Here is a 19,490-nt window from a genome sequence, read left to right as displayed (position 1 = left end):
AACTCCATTAACTACTTTGTGGATTTTCTATATATAAGATTAGAAGTGCATTCCATTAGACAAAAGTCACATCCACAGTTCTTACTGAGATAAGATTCTGTCCACTTTCTTACGGAGACAGGATTCTCTCCACTTTGGAGCCCAAGTTAGAGTCGTGTAATTTCTCAGAAGCCCTTTTACCTGCCTGAGAGAATATGCAAGCATGGTCTGAAGTCTTCCTGTGGTCCTAACAGGCTTTTACAGATGTGGTTTTGATTTGATGATTCTGAGCCCATGTTCTTGGTAGTACTCTGTATTTGGTCTTTGTCCTTAGGCTGTTTGCTTGACAGTGTTTGGCTATCTATAGAGGTTAGTAATGAGAAACAGTTATTTTTTAACCAAGAAACTCCTAGTTAGAAATATTTCTTTTAAACTCAGCTTATAGTTCTTTAAGTCATGTTTTTCTTCTTACATCTCCTCATATTTGGCTGTGAAGAAACCATTGACACTTTGAATATTTTGTTGGGGAATCTTAGTTAGATTTATAGATTCTCTTATCTTCTAAGTTTTATCATGTGACAGTTCTATGATAATTGTTTTCTGCCAGGAAATAATATGGATAACCCTTCTTCGAGCAGTGTCCTTACTGCTTGTCTACTTTTCAGGCTCCTTGTTGCCCTTTCACCTTCCACCTATCTCTTGTCCCCAAAGCCAATATTATATTTTCTAGGTGTTTCTTTTAGTAATACACTTTCCAGGCACCCATTTTTGGTCTCGGTTATCAGTTGTAGCATGGCATATCACCTTAAAGTACTTTTTTTGTTTTCTTATGATTCTTTGGGCTAGAAATTTGTGTTCAGGGATGAGTGGCGACCAGTCATCTCTATTTCATTTGCTGTCAGGTAAGATAGGTTGACTTAGGCTAGAGGTTCCAGGGTGCTCTCACTTTCTGTCTGGGGCTTAATGCAGATTGTCTACTAGGCACCTTCGTTGTCATCTTGGTCCTATCTCCACTTGTTACTTTTCTTCAGGGCCTTTCTCTACACATGGTTTCCCTTTCCTGCTGATCTATCCTGAAGTACATGGCAATTCAGGATAGCAAGAAAGTAAGTAGAAATTTTAGGTCTCTTAATCTTTAGGCTTGCAAGTGGCACAGTATTACTTGTGCCATATTTTACTTGACAACGCAAATTGGAAGACTGGATTCAAGGGGAGGGAAAAATTGTACCTAACGGAAGGAGTGGTGTGAGCATTCAGATGTGGAAGGAATTTTGTTGATTATGTTTGTAGATAGCCTACCACGGTGGCACTGCAGTTAAATAGCTTTTCAGGAGATTATTTATATATGTATATCTGTCTGCTTCCCTTCTGTAGTATTTCCCTGACCTGTCCCCTATTCTAGGGCAGCTGGTCTACTCTGTATCTTCTGTACTCATCTCAGTACCTGGCACACAACAGGATCTCAGTAATTAATTGTTGAATAAATTAATAGCAATAGATAATAACTCTGGCGCCAAAAATGAGGTCAGAGTTTTTTAATTAGCTGCTTTTTATGTCATGAACCTATTTACATGTGTTTTTTTTTAAACTCCTTTTAACTGGGTATACATAGGACACTCCAGTACTCTTGCCTGGAAAATCCCATGGATGGAGGAGCCTGGTAGGCTGCAGTTCATGGGGTTGCTAGGAGTCGGACGTGACTGAGCGACTTCACTTTCACTTTTCACTTTCCTGCATTGGAAAAGGAAATGGCAACCCACTCCAGTGTTCTTGCCTGGAGGATCCCAGGGACGGGGGAGCCTGGTGGGCTGCCGTCTGTGGGGTCACACAGAGTCGGACACGACTGAAGTGACTTAGCAGCAGCAGGACTTTCCAGTATATGACTATGTAGTACTTCAGTTGACTAATTTTAAAACTTTTCCTCATTTTTCACTATAATGAAAATTATCATGGGCTAAAAAATTAAATATCTAAGTGTATTATTTATAATTCTCTTATATGAAGCATATTTAAAAGTGATATTCATTAGAGCTTTCTTTAAAAAAAAAGAGTAATATAGAGGAGAAAACAAAATGACCCATAATGTCCTTGCTCAGTTAAATCTGTCCTTTTAAAAAATGGGTGTACATGATTTAAAAGCGTACACAATGAGCAGTGAAAGCCTCTTTTATTCTCCTCAGCAGTGTTTATTGACAGTGAATATTATTATGGAAATGCTAACATATATGTTTGTGTATGTGTGTGTGTGTGTATATATATATATAAGACTTATACATACACATTTTTGTGTAATTAAAATGTAAACAGGAGGTTGTATCTTAAGCATTTTATTCGGATCCTTTTTTCCATGTATTATCTTTATTACTGAAACTCATAATTTTTGATATTATATATAATTGCATTTAGAGATATTAAGTTGGGATATGTAGAATTCATCTATCTTGGAAAAGCTATTTACTCTTAAAATTTGGAGAAGTAAATGGCAACCCACTCTGGTATTCTAGTCTGGAAAATCTCATGAATGGAGGAGCCTGGTAGGCTACAGTCCATGGGGTCGCAAAGAGTTGGACTCGACTGAGCGACTAACACACACTCTTAAAATTAACATGATCCCACTTCTTTTTCTTTGCATTTTACTCTATTATCTTTCCCTCCTTTTATTCCTTTCTCTGTATTATTCTCATTTACTCTTTGTTTACCGTTTAAAATTTTAATTGATTTTCGGGTCACTGTAAAATATATTCTTTATGACATAGAAGTCTGTGAATATTGATTAATGTAGATTTGTAAATATCCAACACCGTCAAGATATAGAACAATTCCTTTGCCTCAGTTTTAGTGCTTTTTTGTTCAGAAAAATGTGCAAAGTAAATAGTGGAATTCTTTAGTAAATTTCAAAGTGTTTGAGAAATATGGCCCTGTAAAAATACTTACGTTCACTGTAAAAATATATTTTCAGCCATATAATACTTTTTGTTACTGCTAATATTTTTGTAACATGGACAGCTTGAAAGCACAGTACAGTGTATTTAAATCTTTCATCTTAGGTTTTAGGTTCAAGTCAATCTTAGAAATTCACTGTGGTTAGGATTTGACAACTTCAGTACTTATATCATTATATATATTTAAAAAAATATTGATTTTGTATCGTTTATCCAGATTGTTAAGCCTAACTCTTGTAATTTCTTGTGTTTATTCTTATTAATTATATTTTTGAGTTCCCTGAGTGAGAAAACTACTATCAAATGCCAAATGCCAAATGTATGGTATTAATTACTAATAACTGAACTTTTTCCTGTTCTTAATATCTTATATTAGTATAATATATTTGTTAAAATTGAGGAACCAGTATTGACACAGGATTATTAAGTAAAGTTCATAGTTTAATTCGGATTCACTCTTTGTGTTAGTATAGTCTTTGGCTTTGCCAAATGCTTCATTTCATGTCTCTCTAATAGTCCCATGTAGAGTAGTTTTACTGTCCTAAAAATCCCCTGTGCTCTACCTATTCCTCTTCTCTCTTCTCTCCATCTCCATCTAACCCCTGGTAACTACTGATCTTTTTATTGTCTTCCTAGCCATATAGTTTCTGGAATATCGTGTAGTTGGAATCATGTAGTATGTAGCCTTTCCAGGTTGACTTCTTGAACTTAGTAATATATTATCAAAATTCCAAGTCTTTTTATGGCTTGGTAGCTTATTTTTCTTTGTTGTTGAGTAATAGCCCATTTTATGGCTGTGTCAGTCTTTCTACTCACCTATTAAAAGATTATTGATATCATTGGATTAAGTTCAGTTCAGTGGCTTAGTCATGTCTATATCTTTGCAACCCCATGAACTGCAGCACGCCAGGCCTCCCTGTCCATCAGCAGCTTCCAGGGTCCACCCAAACCCATGTCCATTGAGTCAGTGATGCCATCCAACCATCTCATCCTCTGTGTTCCCCTTCTCCTCCTGCCTTCAATCTTACCCAGCATCAGGATCTTTTCAAATGAGTCAGCTCTTCATATCAGGTGGCCAAAGTACTGGAGTTTCAGCTTCAACATCAGTCCTTCCAATGAACACCCAGGACTGATCTCCTTTAGGATGGACTGGTTGGCTGTCCTTGCAGCCCAAGGGATTCTCAAGAGTCTTTTGCAACACCACAGTTCGAAAGCATTAATTCTTCGGTGCTCAGCTTTCTTTATAGTCCAACTCTCACATCCATACATGACTAACGGAAAAACCACAGCCTTGAGTAGACGGACCTTTGTTGACAAAGTAATGTCTCTGCTTTTTAATATGCTGTCTAGGTTGGTCATAACTTTCCTCCAAGGAGTAAGCGTCTTTTAATTTCATGGCTGCAATCACCATCTGCAGTGATTTTGGAGCCCAAAAAGATAAAGTCAGCCACTGTTTCCATTGTTTCCCCATCTATTTGCCATGAAGTGATGGGACCCAATGCCATGATCTTAGTTTTTGAATGTTGAGTTTGAAGCCAGATTTTTCACTCTCCTCTTCCACTTTCATAAAGAGGCTCTTTAGCTCTTCTTCACTTTCTGCCATAAGGGTGGTGTCATCTGCATATCTGAGGTTATTGATATTTTTCCCGGCAATCTTGATTCCAGCTTGTGCTTCCTCCAGCCCAGCATTTCTCATGATGTACTCTGCATAGAAGTTAAATAAGCAGGGTGACAATATACAGCTTTGACGTACTTCTTTTCCTATTTGGAACCAGTCTGTTGTTCCATGTCCAGTTCTAACTGTTGCTTCCTGACCTGCATACAGATTTCTCAAGAGGCAGGTCAGGTGGTCTGGGATTCCCATCTCTTTGACAATTTTCCACAGTTTATTGTGATCCACACAATCAAAGGCTTTGGCATAGTCAATAAAGCAGAAATAGATGTATTTCTGGAACTCTCTTGCTTTTTCCATGATCCAGAGGATGTTGGCAATTTGATCTCTGGTTCCTCTGCCTTTTCTAAAACCAGCTTGAACATCAGGAAGTTCATGGTTCATGTATTGCTGAAGCCTGGCTTGGAGAATTTTGAGCATTACTTTACTAGCATGTGAGATGAGTGCAATTGTGCGGTAGTTTGAGCAGTCTTTGGCATTGCCTTTCTTTGGGATTGGAATGAAAACTTACCTTTCCACTCACCTATTAAAAGATTGTTGATATTATTGGATTAATATCTGTTATATTTTTTACCATTTTCTATTCGCTGCTCTTGTTCTTTCTTTTCTTACTCTTTTTCTTTTTCCTCTGATTTTAATTGAACATTTAATATGAGTTCATTTTCTTTCCTCTCTTAGCATAGGTTACACTTCTTTTTGCTTTTTTTTGTGGTTGCTGTAAAATTTGCAATGTACATTTGCAACTGACGCAAGTACACTTTCAAGTAACACTGTACTGATTCATGCAGTGCAGGTATCTTACAGTATTCACAATTTCTTGTTCTTATCCCTTATAACATCGTTATCATTCATAAGCTATAATTATCAAGCACATTATTGCTGTATTATTTTGAACAAATCATTATGTTAGATCAATTAAGAATAAGAAAAAAAATGAAATATACCAAAGATGTTATTTTAAATTCTTTTATTCCTTTCTAATATGCTTCTTTTCTTCTATGTCAATATGAGCTTATGAACTATGTCGTTTTCCTTCTCTCTGAAAGACTTTTTACCACTTCGTGGCTCTGATTTTATTATTTAAAACTTGCTATTTGGGGTTGGACAAAGGATTTCTTTTATCTTTGCCACCTCCTCAAGAACACACAAGAGATGTTTCCTTTTCCAGTGTTTCTGTTAATCACAAATTAAGAATAATGTATTTTATTTATAGGGAGTAATTAAGTAGGCTAGTGAACAAAACTCATTTTGACTCCATATGGTAATTCCTCCCTGTCTGGTTTTACTAGTTTGATGTAAAGATTTGATTGTTTTTAAGATATTTACCTTTATTTTGGGGGGCTCCAAAATCACTGCAGATAGTGATTGCAGCCATGAGATTAAAAGACACTTACTCCTTGGAAGGAAAGTTATGACCAACCTAGACAGCATATTAAAAAGCAGACAGATTACTTTGTCAACAAAGGTCTGTCTAGTCAAGGCTGTGGTTTTTTCAGTAGTTATGTATGGATGTGAGAGTTGGACTATAAAGAAGGCTGAGTGCCGAAGAATTGATGCTTTTGAACTGTGGTGTTGGAGAAGACTCTTGAAGAGTCCCTTGGACTGCAAGGAGATCCAACCAGTCCATTCTGAAGGAGATCAGTCCTGGGTGTTCATTGGAAGGATTGATGTTGAAACTGAATCTCTAATACTTTGGCCACCTGATGTGAAGAGCTGACTCATTTGAAAAGATCCTGATGCTGGGAAAGATTGAAGGTAGGAGGAGAAGGGGATGACAGAGGATGAGATCGTTGGATGGCATTACCAACTGAATGGACATGGGTTTGGGTAGATTCCGGTTGTTGGTAATGGATAGGGAGGCCTGGCATGGTGCGGTTCATGGGTTGCAAAGAGTTGGACACGACTGAGCCACTGAACTGAATTGAACCTTCAAAATTTAAAAATTTGGTTAATCTAAATTTTTCAGATACGAGTAGTGTTGCTTAATTATGCAGGGAATAATGAGTGATGCAAAAACAAGTAAATATTGTGTGTTTCTTCAGCATATAGTCCAGTTGGAGAAATAAGAACTGTATATAAATAAATGTAATATAATTCAAAATGTTATAAGTACAATTGAAGAGTTTATAGAAACAGAAAAAAAGGTATGAAGATGATAGCTGAGTTAGGGGAGCACAGAGAAGGCATTGTGAAGAAGATGATATTTGAGTGTACTTTGAGGATGGCTGTAGTTTTCACAGAGTGAGGCAGAATTTTTTGTTGGAAACAGAATACTGTAAATATAAAATGCAGAAGTAAGAAAGCCCAGGGCTAATTTTAAGAGCAGGAACCTATTTGACTTAGCTTGTGGAAGTTACAGAAGTCTGGGTTAGTAATTGAGGTCTGTCTCTAGATGACTTTTGTTTGACCTGCATAGGTAGAAAAAGTTTTTCACCGATATGAATGTTTTTAGTTTGATGTTGATCCTGCCACTTCTTGTTATCGTATATCTTATCTGACCTTTCACAGATATATGGTACCAACATGGGCCTGGAGACATTTGAGTAGGTAACCTTGTAGGGGCAGAGAGTAAAAGGGCCAAGATTAGAAAGCTGGAACGGTTGGTTGGGACAGGATTATGAAGGACATTAATGTCATTTTAAGATATTTGTATTTTATTCCATGATTGTTATAGAGCTAGTAAATGTTCTTCAGAAGGAGGGTGATGATTAGAACTTGACTGTAAGAGTATTCTTCTTTAATGTCATGATGGTACTGTGAAGGATGGATTAGAGTTGGAAGAGGTTGATAGAAATAGTTTAGAAATCATGGAGGCTTTGGACTAAAGTAATAATGGATAAAGCTGAGCAGGTTATGGGAGAATGAAGAAAACTTGGTAAATATTTCTGTGTGGGAGAGTAAGATCATTTTAAATACTTTTAACGTGTAAGAGTGTACAATTAACAGAGATGGTCAAGATGTTAACTTTTTGGTGTAAACCAGGTACAATTTTAGGAGAACATAGGGCATGGAAATGTTGACTTGTTTCCATCAAAATACTGGAATGTTTCTGTAAAAATACTGGTGTGACCATAATTCTCAAAGCTGACTTGCACCAGTTCATCATAGTACTGTTTTGCTTCAAACAGTTGAGTTTCCATAATAGAGTTCAGTAAGATTCTCTGGTACCTGAAATATGCCTGCCCTTGTAAAATCTTTTTTACTAGTTTTCCTACAGGAATGGAAATTCAGAAAGGTATACCCTTTGAAATTAATATTGATAGTCTCACTGTATTCCCTTACCTGATCAAACAGTAAAGATTTATAATGACTTAAATGTTGATTTTAGTTGTCACTGACAGTTTACCTTCTCCCTTTTCCCTCTCTTTTTCCCCTAGTTTCTTTGACTCTGCCTGATGTTTTCTGGGTCTTTCTAGTTTATTCTTTCTCACAGTGAGTCAGAGTATTCTGCATTTAATCTGTATACGTATCCCTGTCGTTGAAGGTGAATTTGATCAAGAGGAAAAGACTAGCGGAATTGTTCCACATAGGGTTCCCTAAAACTCCACATTATGATTTCTTTCTGTCTCTGTGCCTTTAACACCTTTTTTGAGGGTTCCACGACCAGCCTCACTTGAAGGACTCATAGATGTATCATGACTATGGTTTATTAGAAAAGATGTGATACACAATAGGACCAGCAAGGGACAAAAGATGTGTCAGGGAGAATCTGGAGGAATCCAAATGTGGGCTTCCAGCATTCTCCCTCCCATAGGGGTGGGCTGAACAGTACGTGGTTCCTCCAGCACTGTAACAAGCGTACAGTGTTTCTGGCCAGGGACGCCTGCTTTAAGATTCTAAATCCAGGATTTTTGTTAGGGGCTAGTCATGTAGACATAAAACTAAAACTATAAAACTATGCTAAAACTCCCAGTAGGAAAGCAGGTGTTTGCCATAATCACATAATTTATGAACAATCTAGGCAAGCTGGTACTGTGTCCCAAGTGGGTAAAAAGAGCCTTAATCCACCTAAATAACATTGCAGGAGCCAAGTGGCTAGGTACCCAAAGGCCAGTCTTACACATAGGACTTTCTAAAGATTTCAGCAACAAATCTGCTGAATTTAACCCAGTTGCAGAATTCCCTTTCCACTTTCCCAGTTCCAGGCTGCCATATTGCCATTCCAGCTTTGTGAATTTTTGATTCACCTGAATACCATTTTAACTCTTATTATAGTTTAGGTTTGTACTAGGTCTTAAGATTCTTCTTTCCTTTCTGATTTGGCCTCAATCAAGGTCTTCAACTATTTAAAATGATCAGAGAAAAAATACGGTATGCTCTTGTGTAGTTACTCTTTAACAGAGTGGAATGACTTGTCTATGGACATGGAAAACAGCCTGAGATTTTCTACCCCCGTCCAGCTTAAATGACAGCCACAAGAGCAGTGTGATTTTCACATGTGTTCTTACCCTGTGACTTTCATACTCCTGGTCGTGTATTTCTGCATATATCGTTTTTTTTTTTAATTGTCATTTATTGAGATTTTAGAGCAAACATGTTTTCTTTGTATACTGCTTAGTTTCTCTTTTTCATGAACATAGAAGATTCCTTTGGATTAGTACCTGTATATCAGGAAGAGAGCATTTTTTAGAATTACAGAGCATGGAGTATCTCCGAAATAAATAAAATTGAATTTTTGATTGTAATGAAACAGTTTTTGTTTATGTGACCATGAAAAGGATGAGCAAAGAGGTACCATAAGACATTTGAGATGATTGGAATATATTTTATTTTTATCAGAGTAGACTTTTAGTATTTATCTACATATGTTTTATCCTCTCTTTTTTCCTTCTGTAAATATTTTCTATCTAAAAGAGGAGAGGAGAATAAATTATATAGCGCTATTGTGGCAACAGCTTCAGCATCTTAGAGATAAGAATAGCTTTTCTTCTGACTGGCTTAGTTATGGTTTTTTAAAAATTCTCACCTGAGAAGCTCTAGACTGCTTCTAAATCTTTGGAAAGTTGGAAGGATTTGTATAGAAAAGAAAATTCTCATGTTCATCAATGTTGTTCAGAGGAGAAATATTCAAATAAATGCCATGGAAAGAACAATCAAATAACTATTTGTATACAGTATTTGATCTAGTTTAAAATGTCATCACTTTTAAGATTTCAGTTATTTATATGCCACTAATTTAGTGAAAACTGCCATTTAAATGATTTTCTTATCACTTAGAATGTTCATATTAGACTTCATAGTTTTCTTCTGATGAAGACTTTTAAAATGTATGCTTACCAAGTTTCAGATGTTCATATAGTATTATTAACTATAACATTAACTATAGAACTATGTTAGCTACTGAATTCACATTTTTATGTTAGAATTTTTGCATTAGAATTTAGACTTTTTTGTACTCTGTACCAGTAGACGCATTGGTGATAGAGTGATATTGTTTGTTTTTAAGGGGAGTGCTTCACTGTTGGTTGTGTGATTTCAGTTTTTTTGTTTGTTACACATCTTGGATCAGTAATTTTCTGCAGCATAGGTTAAGCATAGGACAGAAAAAGAAGGGCTAAAACTTTCATCTGTATTACTAAAGTGCTCATAGGTATTTTGTAAGGTGGGTTTTATTAACTTTGTTTTTATGGATGACGGATGATAGTTTAAGTAACCTGCTGTAGGTAGCAGAGATGGATTTTCTTCCTTTTTTTAAACAGTTTTATTGAAGTTTGAAGTATGAATTTATATCCTATAAAATTTTTGATGAATTTATAGAATTGTGCAGACATTTTCACAATCTAGTTTTTTTAAAAAGAATATTTTGTTTATTTTTATTTATTTGGCTGGACTGGATCATAGTTATAGCATGTGGGATCTTTAGCTGCAGCGTATGGGGTCTAGTTATTTAACCAGGGATTAAACCTGGGCTCCCTGCATTGGGGACACTAGGGAAGTCCCTCACAATCTAGTTTTAACATTTTTATCACCCAAAAAAGAAACCTTGTGTTCATTTGAGGAAAATTTCTGCTTCTATTCTCAACCTCAGGTACCCATTTACCTTCTTTCTCTGTAGATTTGTATTTTTTGGAAATTTTAAATAAATGGAATCATACAATATGTAGTCCTTTGTGTTGGTCCTTTTTCACTTAGCATACTGTTCTTGAGATTCATCCACGTTGCATTGTGTATTAATGGTTCATTCATTTTTTATTGCCAAGTGGATATTCCATTGTATGAATATTCCATTTTGTTTAACCATTCACCAGTTGATGGACATTTGGGTCATCTTTATTTTTGGCTATTAGGAATAATGTTATAAACATTCTTGTACAAGTACAAGTCTTTATATGAATATGTTTTCATTTCTCTTGAATAGGTACTTGTGAATGGAATTTTGAGTCATATGATAAGTCTGTGTTTTTTGTAGTGATGGCACCATTTTATATTCTAGGGAACAAAGCATGAGGGTTCTGTTTCTCCATATTCTGGCCAATACCTGGTATTGTCAGTCTTTACATGACAGCTCTTCTAACAGATGTGTAGTGTAAGCTGACTGTGGTGTTAGTTTGCCATCTCCCCAGTGACTTATGAATTTGAGCTACTTTTCATATGATAGTCATTTGTGTATCTTCTTTTGTGAAATGTCTGTTCATATATTTTGCCCTAGTTTTAATTTGATAATTTATCTTTTTACTTAGTTATGAGAGATTTTTGTATTCTGGACATAAGTTTTTTATTGATATGCAAAGATTTCTTCCCATGGTATGTCTTATCTGTTTGTTTTCTTAATGGTGTTTATTGAAGAGCAAATGTTCTTGATGGATTCAGTTTCTTTCTTTCTTTTTTTCCTTGTATGGATTCCACTATTGATATCAAGAAATCTTTGCCTAATCTAGGGTTACATAGATTTTCTCTTCTTGAACATGGTCAGCAAACACAACCTGCAGACCATATCTAGCTTGTTATTTTTTTATTTTTTATTTTAGTAGGAATATCACTGTATTTATTCTCATTCAGGCAATTTTTCTGTAACTTCAACATTTTCCTCTCAAAACATAAGAACAAAAGAATCCCAAAGCTTAGAACTAGATCACTTGGTCCTTTCTCTTCTTATGTCCTCCAAGTTCAAAATGCTTGCACCTCTTAATGGCCAGCATCCTCTTGGATCTGCAGTTGGGCTCAACGCATTCAAGTCTCAGCACGACCTCCTTGGTGGTTTTAGCCTTCTTCCGGAAAATTGGCTTGGTTTGCCCACCGTAGCCACTCTGCTTCTGATCATAGCGCCTCTTTCCCTGGGCATACAGGGAATCTTTGCCCTTCTTACACTGGGTCACTTTGTGAGGCTGATGCTTTCCACACTTCTTACAGAAAGTCCTGCGGGTTTTAGGTACGTTGACCATCTTTGCAGTAGAGGTGTCTTCGCGGTGCAAACGAGAGACCCGACGTCCACGTTCCTGCCTCGCCGGAAAGGGTCTAGCTTGTTATTGTCATGTTTTATGGGAGCATAGACACACCCATTCATTTACCTATTGGCTGTGGCTGCTTTCTTTTTACAGTAGCAGTTGAGTAGTTGCTAAAGAGATTGTATAGCCCAGAAAACCTAAAGTATGGCCCATTTCAAAAGATGTTTGCTGAACCCTGTTCTCTGAGTGTTACACTTTTAGCTTATAATATAGTTGTGTCTATGATCCAATTTGTGTATGGTATGAGGTAAAAGTCTGACTTCACTTTTTGTTCTATGGATTATGCAATTATCCCAATACTATTTGTGAAAAGACTATCCTGTAAGTAATGAGTCATTTTCTTTTTGCTGCTTTCACGATTTTCTCTTTGTCTTTGGTTTTCATCAGTTCATTGTGCTGTATCTAGGTTGGCAATCTTGTTATACTTACCTACTTTGGGTTGTTGAGTGTTTTTGATCTCTAGATAAATGTTTCATGAAATTTTTCAGCCATTATTTTTTCTAACTTGTTTCCTGTAACTTTTGTGGGACTCTCACTGTGTGCATCCTCTTGTATTTGATGTTGTCTACACGTCTCCACTGCTCTATTCATTTTTCTTCAGTCTTTTATTCCCTCTGTTCTTCAGATTGGATAACTTATTTTGTCTTTAATTTTACTGATTCTTTATGTAATATTGATTCTCCTCTTCAGACCATATAGTGAATTTTTCATTTCAGTTATACTTTTCAACTCCAAAATTTCCCTTTGGTTCTTTTTAATGGTTTGCCTTTCTTTGTTGATATTTGCTGTAGTCATTGTATAATTAAAAGACGCTTACTCCTTGGAAGGAAAGTTATGACCAACCTAGATAGCATATTGAAAAGCAGAGACATTACTTTGCCAACAAAGGTACATCTAGTCAAGGCTATGGTTTTTCCTGTGGTCATGTATGGATGTGAGAGTTGGACTGTGAAGAAGGCTGAGAGCCGAAGAATTGATGCTTTTGAACTGTGGTGTTGGAGAAGACTCTTGGGAGTCCCTTGGACTGCAAGGAGATCCAACCAGTCCATTCTGAAGGAGATCAGCCCTGGGATTTCTTTGGAAGGAATGATGCTAAAGCTGAAACTCCAGTACTTTGGCCACCTCATGCGAAGAGTTGACTCATTGGAAAAGACTCTGATGCTGGGAGGGATTGGGGGCAGGAGGAGAAGGGGACGACAGAGGATGAGATGGCTGGATGGCATCACTGACTCGATGGATGTGATTCTGAGTGAACTCCGGGAGTTGGTGATGGATAGGGAGGCCTGGCGTGCTGCGATTCATGGGGTCGCAAAGAGTCGGACACGACTGAGCGACTGAACTGAACTGAACTGATACATTAAACTTTTTAAAGCATAGTTTCCTTTATTTCTTTGAACATATTTATAATAACTCTAGGGGCTTCCCAGGTGACGCTAGTGGTAAAGAATCTGCCTGCCAGTGTGGTAGATGGGGGTTCAGTTCCTGGGTCAGGAAGATCCCCTGGAGTTGGAAAAGATACCCCACTCCAGTATTCTTGCCTGGAAAATTCCATGGACAGAGAAGCCTGGCGGGCTACAGTCCATGGGGCTGCAAAGAGTCGGACACAACTGAGTGATTGAGCACATGATAACTTTTAAAATCTGTCTGCTGAATCTAATATCCGATTCCACTTGAATACAGCTTCTGCTAGCTCTCTCCTTGCTCCCAAGAATGGGTTACAGTTTCCTTGTTCTTTGGCTCAGAATTTTTTTTTCCCTCGAAACTGAACTTTTACATAGTACAGTATATTATAGCAACTTTATTGTAATTAATTTTTTTCTTCAGATGATAGTGGTGATGGTTTCATTCATTCATTTATTTCTGGCTGTGCTGGGTCTTCGTTGCTTTACTCGTTGCAGCAGATAGGGGCTGCTCTTTGTTGTGGCGCATGGGCTTCTCATTGCAGTGGTTTCTCTTGTGGAGCACAGGCTCTAGGGTGTGCAGGCTTCAACAGTTGCAGCTCCCAGGCTTCCAGGCACAGGCTCAGTAGTTGTGGCACACAAACTTAGTTGCTCTGAGGCATGTGAGATCTTCCTGGACCAGCTGTTGAACTGGTACCTCCTATACTGACAGGTGGGAGGTATAGGAGCTGAGCTACCAGGGAAGCCCTCATTTTTTTAAAAAAAGTACCTTTCATAGACTCTGTCTGCAGAATCTTTGTTCCAGTGTTTGGCTATTGATGCATCTCCTCAGCTTTTAAATCATTCTTACTTGTTTTTACCTCGACTGTCTAGAGTTCACCCTGGTGTCTGCACTGCTTAGTGCTAGCTACTGTTTGTTTGGAAGTTGTGTTTAAATACCGTGAGCCTATATAGCTTTCACTGTGTGCTGGTGGGTTGTGAGTGTTTTGGGGAGAACATTAGAAGTTTTCAGGTTTGCCTCCTTTACTTTCTCTTGGGTCTTCTCTGGTCTCCCAGTGCTTGTGTGCATCCCTTGTTTCCAGGCAGCCAGGGATGTGTAAGAGCTTATTGTCCCTCAGGTCTCCACGTGCCTTTGTGCTTGCTCTCATCCTCCCAGTTCCCTGGCATTTGGGTGGAGCTTCAGCCTTCTGGACCTCCCCTGCACACATGTGCTGCCTCCTGTTCAGCTGGCGCATCTTCTCACAACTTGTCAGTTTATCCTGTCCCTATATGGCTCTCTCCTTCCCAGGACCTCCCTGTTAGATTTCTAGGTAGTCCTCAGGTTTGTGGCTTGCCTCAAATGGTGTGGTCATTTCAGGCTACAAAAGTGGCAGGATTTTCTGTTTCCTGCTGGGTGTGCGTATTCTGCTCTCTGCCCCAAGCCAAAGTCAGCCCCCTTCAACAGCGAAGCTGCTGGTTTTTCATAGCCAGCCTCACCTTGCATTTACCATAATGTTGAAGGACAGAGGATTGAGGCAGTTCCTGGTAAGGCGCCAGGCTTGCACTGTTCTTCTCAAAAAGGTTATTTTATTTTTCAGGAATTAACTCTTCTCATTGTATTTTTTTGGCCTTTGCTTGATTTTCAGAGCACAAAATCGTTGTTTTGGGGACAGTTTTATTCAGTTTTATAATTGTTCTTTGAGGGCAAGATTTTATACTCCTTTGCTAGGGAAGACCAGCTTCACAACTTGGATTCTGGACTTTTAATAGGAATGTCACAGTTCAAAGCCAAATTCTCTCTTCTTTGATTTATGCCTTGTGGGGATACAGAACAGAAGTAACAATTATTTTTTAAAAAGTGAAATGGCAAAGAGGTAGATGGATGAATCTTAATTCAAAGGTTGGATTTCTCAGTAGTATGAGACTTTTACCCCTGTATAGATAGCTCAAACTGAGGTTAACTGAGTGGTTTGGTGGCTCTTACAGATTAGACTTGTGATGTTTCTGCAGAGTAAACCAACACGGACAAAGTACTTTTCTTACAGTATTCCTCACTTTGTAACAGTTTTATGAATTAGGCATTGTAATTATGATCATTTTGCAAATAAGATAAATTTTTAGGTTAGTAACTTACCTTTGTACTCAACATTTGTTTATATGTGATAGAGATAGTACTTGAACCCATTTCTTCTGACTTCTTGTTTTTTTATACTCTGCTTCCCTACTGTGTCATTTTAATGATCTTAGTGTTTTTATTTATGTAGGTAGTGCTTGAAGTTAGAACAACTCATAACAATCTTCTTGAATTTTTTGCAAGAGTACAAATTCTTTTCTTTCATATGATAATCACTCTTACCTTACTGAAAAGCCCCTATTCATTCACGCAGTTGTGAAGCACAGTGGTTAAGAATCATAGAAAGAGATATCCCATGGCAGCTTCCTCTGCCAGCTTCCTGTTTTTTTCTTACTCCATAGATGCAGATTCTGCCCAAGAAGCCCCTGCATTGCAGAGGGACTGGAGATCTGTATGATCTGTTTATTTCGCAATTGACAAGGGTAAGGGGGCCTTTTTGGGGGAGGCGCTTGGGTGCCCTGAATTTAGCTTTATGAAGCTGAGCTAACATTTATTTTGGTAATACTTAAACCTAGTTTTTTTTTTTTTACAGACCCTTCTATAAATTCTGTTTGTCCTACATCAATTAAGTGCCAGAGTACCATATTAAAAGCCGTTTATCATAAGATTTTTTTTTTTTAAGTCCTGTTCACAACAAGTCAGACAAGCATGAGTCATGTTTCTACAATGTCAAATCTGGGGTCATTTAGAATATAAATAATATTGGATATATGTAAATTAAATTTCACTACAATGAAAATTTTTAAAGGTCTGTTTCTATAGCCTGTCACGGTTATTCTTAATTTGCTTTGTTCCTTTTCCATAAATCTTTCAATCTGTAGAGTGAAAAAGGGACTTGTAAATATGCTATAGACATTGTGGATGGGCGTGGTATCTTTTTCTTGCTGCCAGAAATTAATACCTATATCCTTGAATTCTATGTCCATCCTAGATGCCAGTGAAATTTGAGTTGTATCTTCAGACTGTTCTGTATCTGTTTAATTAGTTTAGGTTTGAGGTGTAGCTGGTGAATCTTTTGGGAGCCAAGATAAGTTTTGTGGGTCTCACTTGGCAGGTTTATAGAGCTAGTGCCAGAAATGGTGGTGTTTACAATCAGAATTAAGTAAGGAAGAATTTAATGCTCTTTTAAACTGCAGAAGCATTGGGCAGAGATGATTGTAGCTTTTTTGGGTAGTTGAGAAGATTGATGATAGTGATTTGATGAGCTTACTTTTATATTTGATGATATTGTTAGTAGTAAAATAGCTGCTTTACCTAAAGAACTAGTGTACATTTCTGTAATTTACATAGATATTTTTAATATTCTGTACCTCTCATTTTTGAATGGTTTTCTTTAAATATTAATTTATAGATTTTAAGGATTAAACAACATTATGTATATTATCCATACCACTGTTAATAAATGTTCCACTTTTTAGTGCCAAGCATTGGAAACCTATTTTTTTATTTCTTAAATGACTTTTTTTTTTTTTTTCTTCTGTTTTCTTTAAGCCATAAGGATGAGTTTACCATTATTCCTGTATTGGTTGGAGCTCTGAGTGAGTCAAAAGAACAGGAATTCGGAAAACTCTTCAGTAAATACCTAGCGGAGCCTAGCAATCTCTTTGTGGTTTCTTCTGATTTCTGCCATTGGGGTAAGTTCTAGATTTTACCATTTCATGGTAGAAATTATGTACTTGTGGTTAAAGGTGTCTTTTCATTCTAAGCTCTGATCTTCAGTTATTTATCACTTTCCTTGGAAAGTTACACTTTTAGCAATAATATATAAAGGTGAATAAAAAACTCTTGGTCATTTAAAAAGGATGAGATTGTAATAGGGGATTATGGATACATTTCCAAAGGCGACTGGTATAATTGGATTCACACTGTGAGGGCATCCTTGCTTAGACACTTAGGTTAGTAGGAGTTAAGATCTTTTAACCCCATTTCTAGGTAGAGCTGTGTGATAAATTCTCTGAAGTGAGTTTTTTGGCAGATAAAACAAATGTTCTTTAGAACGAAGAAGAGCACTGTATGCTATGCCAGTCTTGCTCCACATTTTTTCTTGTAATTAGTCCTTTCTTCTTTCTCTTTTTGCCTTTGGTGCTTAATTTTTGCGCATAGTTGCCTCCAAAGATTATACCTCAAAGTACCCTCCAAAGATTGTAACATGTTAGCTATTAGCACTGTGGTCTTCACTGGTTCATAAGCATAAGAACTTCGAAGAGATTTTTGTTATTGTGAATTAAAAAAAATAAGGAAGCTTCACAATGAATAGATCATAAAGGAAGTGAGATGTTTATGGATGCCTCTTTTAGTTAAATTTTTTTCTTGAATTCTTTGGATACAGTTTGTTCTATTTATTCATTACTGTGATAGAATGTTTCTGAATCCTGTTCCTTTTAGGACACTCTTTGACTCATTGATTTAATGGTTTAAGGATGCCAATATCTGTTCATTCTTCAGTTGTTTCTTTGATTATGGTGAAAACATAAGGCTCAACACCATAAATTTTAAGCTACATAATGGCCAGAAAAACACCCTTAATGAGCTATAGGGAGCTCTGGCCTTTACATGTCTTGTCATTGATTGCCAGAGTTGATTCTACATTTATCAGGCCTGGATAGGCTGGTTTCTTCTTCTCTTACATCATGCTGCACTGTGTGTGGCCTTGAGATTTCAGTTCAAGAGAACCATTCTTCCTAATGGTACAGATAAATATTTTGTTATCACTGATTTCTCTGCTGGGGCTGATTATCCCCACAGGAGACATTTGGAAAAGCCTGGAGACAGTTTTGGCCCTCATAGCTGGAGTGGGAAGGAGGTGGGGATGCTATTGGCATCTAATGAGTAGAGTCCAGCAAAGCTGTTAGGAGCTGTTAGGTAAACATCCTATAACGTACAGGATTATCTTGCCCACATGTCGATAGTGCTGAGGTTGAAAGCCCTAGTTTAGGGTATGCAGGTAGCTCTGTGTGCTACCTCGCCTCTCAGGGTTCTTTAATAATTAATTCTATTTGCTAGTTGGTTTGCTACCTTTGGCAGAAGTTATTTTTTATGGATATAAGTGTATTACTTAGATCTGAAAGGGTTCTTTTCTTGGGGATTTTGAAGTTTAGTCATAAAACTAAGGAGTATCATTATTGGGGGGGAGAAGCTATTTTTCTTAGTATTATGAATGAAGCATGAATAAAGAATAAAGTATTATGAATAAAGAAATTTAAAGTTCCTAAAGCATGTGTCCCTTCCTCTTCACTTTTAAGGCTCTTTGAATTGTTTAAAATCACTTTGTGATCTAAATAATTCACTTCCCTGATATGATAGTATTCTTCAGGGCCTGGACTATCCCTCAATGTTGGTATAGTACAACCACAACATAAATCCACTTAAAAGACGAGATGTTTTAATGTTGCTTTTGTGTGAACTCATCCTTTTTACCTCATTGGTGATTATAAAGCAAATCCTAGTCCGCTACTGTATTTAAGTAGAATGTTGAGAGAGAAAAACAGATTTTGTTTTGTATCTATTTAAATCTTCAGAAAATTATTTAGGCCATTTAATCTACTGATTTCTTGAAAATTTTGGAATTTAAATTGGAGGATTGAATTTTCTGGTTATAATTACAAAAAAGAAGTCAAACTTTCCAAAGCCTGGTAAATGTTAGCTATTGGAATTGTCAAGAGACTAAAACATATTTATATTTACATTTAGTGGTTAAGTAATAGAACCTTTCCAAGTGTTTATTTTTTCAGTATAACTGTCGCTAATAATGCTCATTAAATGCTTACTTTGTACTTACGGAAAGCACTGTACTAATTCTTGTTAGGAAATTTGTTGGAGGTTTGGGGGTAAGTGGAAAGAGTTACATGGACACTATTCCAAAATTGGTAGACTCCTTTCTACAATGTAATAATGACTGCCATTCTTGTAAAGTAAGTTTTCATTTTCTCCTGTACATGC

General features: G+C 36.9%; 2 protein-coding genes across 5 annotated transcripts in view; one reads left to right on the top strand and one right to left on the bottom strand.

The window, feature by feature from the left end:
• Nucleotides 1-19,490, top strand: part of MEMO1 (mediator of cell motility 1) — a 122,120-nt gene that overhangs the window by 72,248 nt on the left and 30,382 nt on the right. For 3 of the 4 annotated variants that reach the window (XR_003513297.1, XM_027554956.1, XM_027554955.1), the window contains one exon: nt 17,043-17,185. The exons of the other annotated variant lie outside the window; for it this stretch is intronic. Coding sequence is in view for 2 of the 3 variants with exons in the window: in XM_027554956.1 (XP_027410757.1) it covers nt 17,043-17,185 (143 nt within the window). In the remaining variant the exon portion in view is untranslated. The remainder of the gene's footprint in view (nt 1-17,042; nt 17,186-19,490) is intronic. 4 annotated transcript variants of the gene reach the window in all.
• Nucleotides 11,562-12,064, bottom strand: LOC113901072 (60S ribosomal protein L36a-like). Its single transcript, XM_027554958.1, has one exon. The coding sequence runs from the start codon at nt 11,973-11,975 to the stop codon at nt 11,661-11,663; it is 315 nt and encodes a 104-aa protein (XP_027410759.1). The 5' UTR covers nt 11,976-12,064; the 3' UTR covers nt 11,562-11,660.

This window comes from Bos indicus x Bos taurus, chromosome 11, assembly GCF_003369695.1.
Source record: "Bos indicus x Bos taurus breed Angus x Brahman F1 hybrid chromosome 11, Bos_hybrid_MaternalHap_v2.0, whole genome shotgun sequence".
NCBI lineage: Eukaryota > Metazoa > Chordata > Mammalia > Artiodactyla > Bovidae > Bos > Bos indicus x Bos taurus.
The sequence above is the reverse complement of the archived record's forward strand: the minus strand, read 5'-3'. Positions and strand labels throughout refer to the sequence as shown.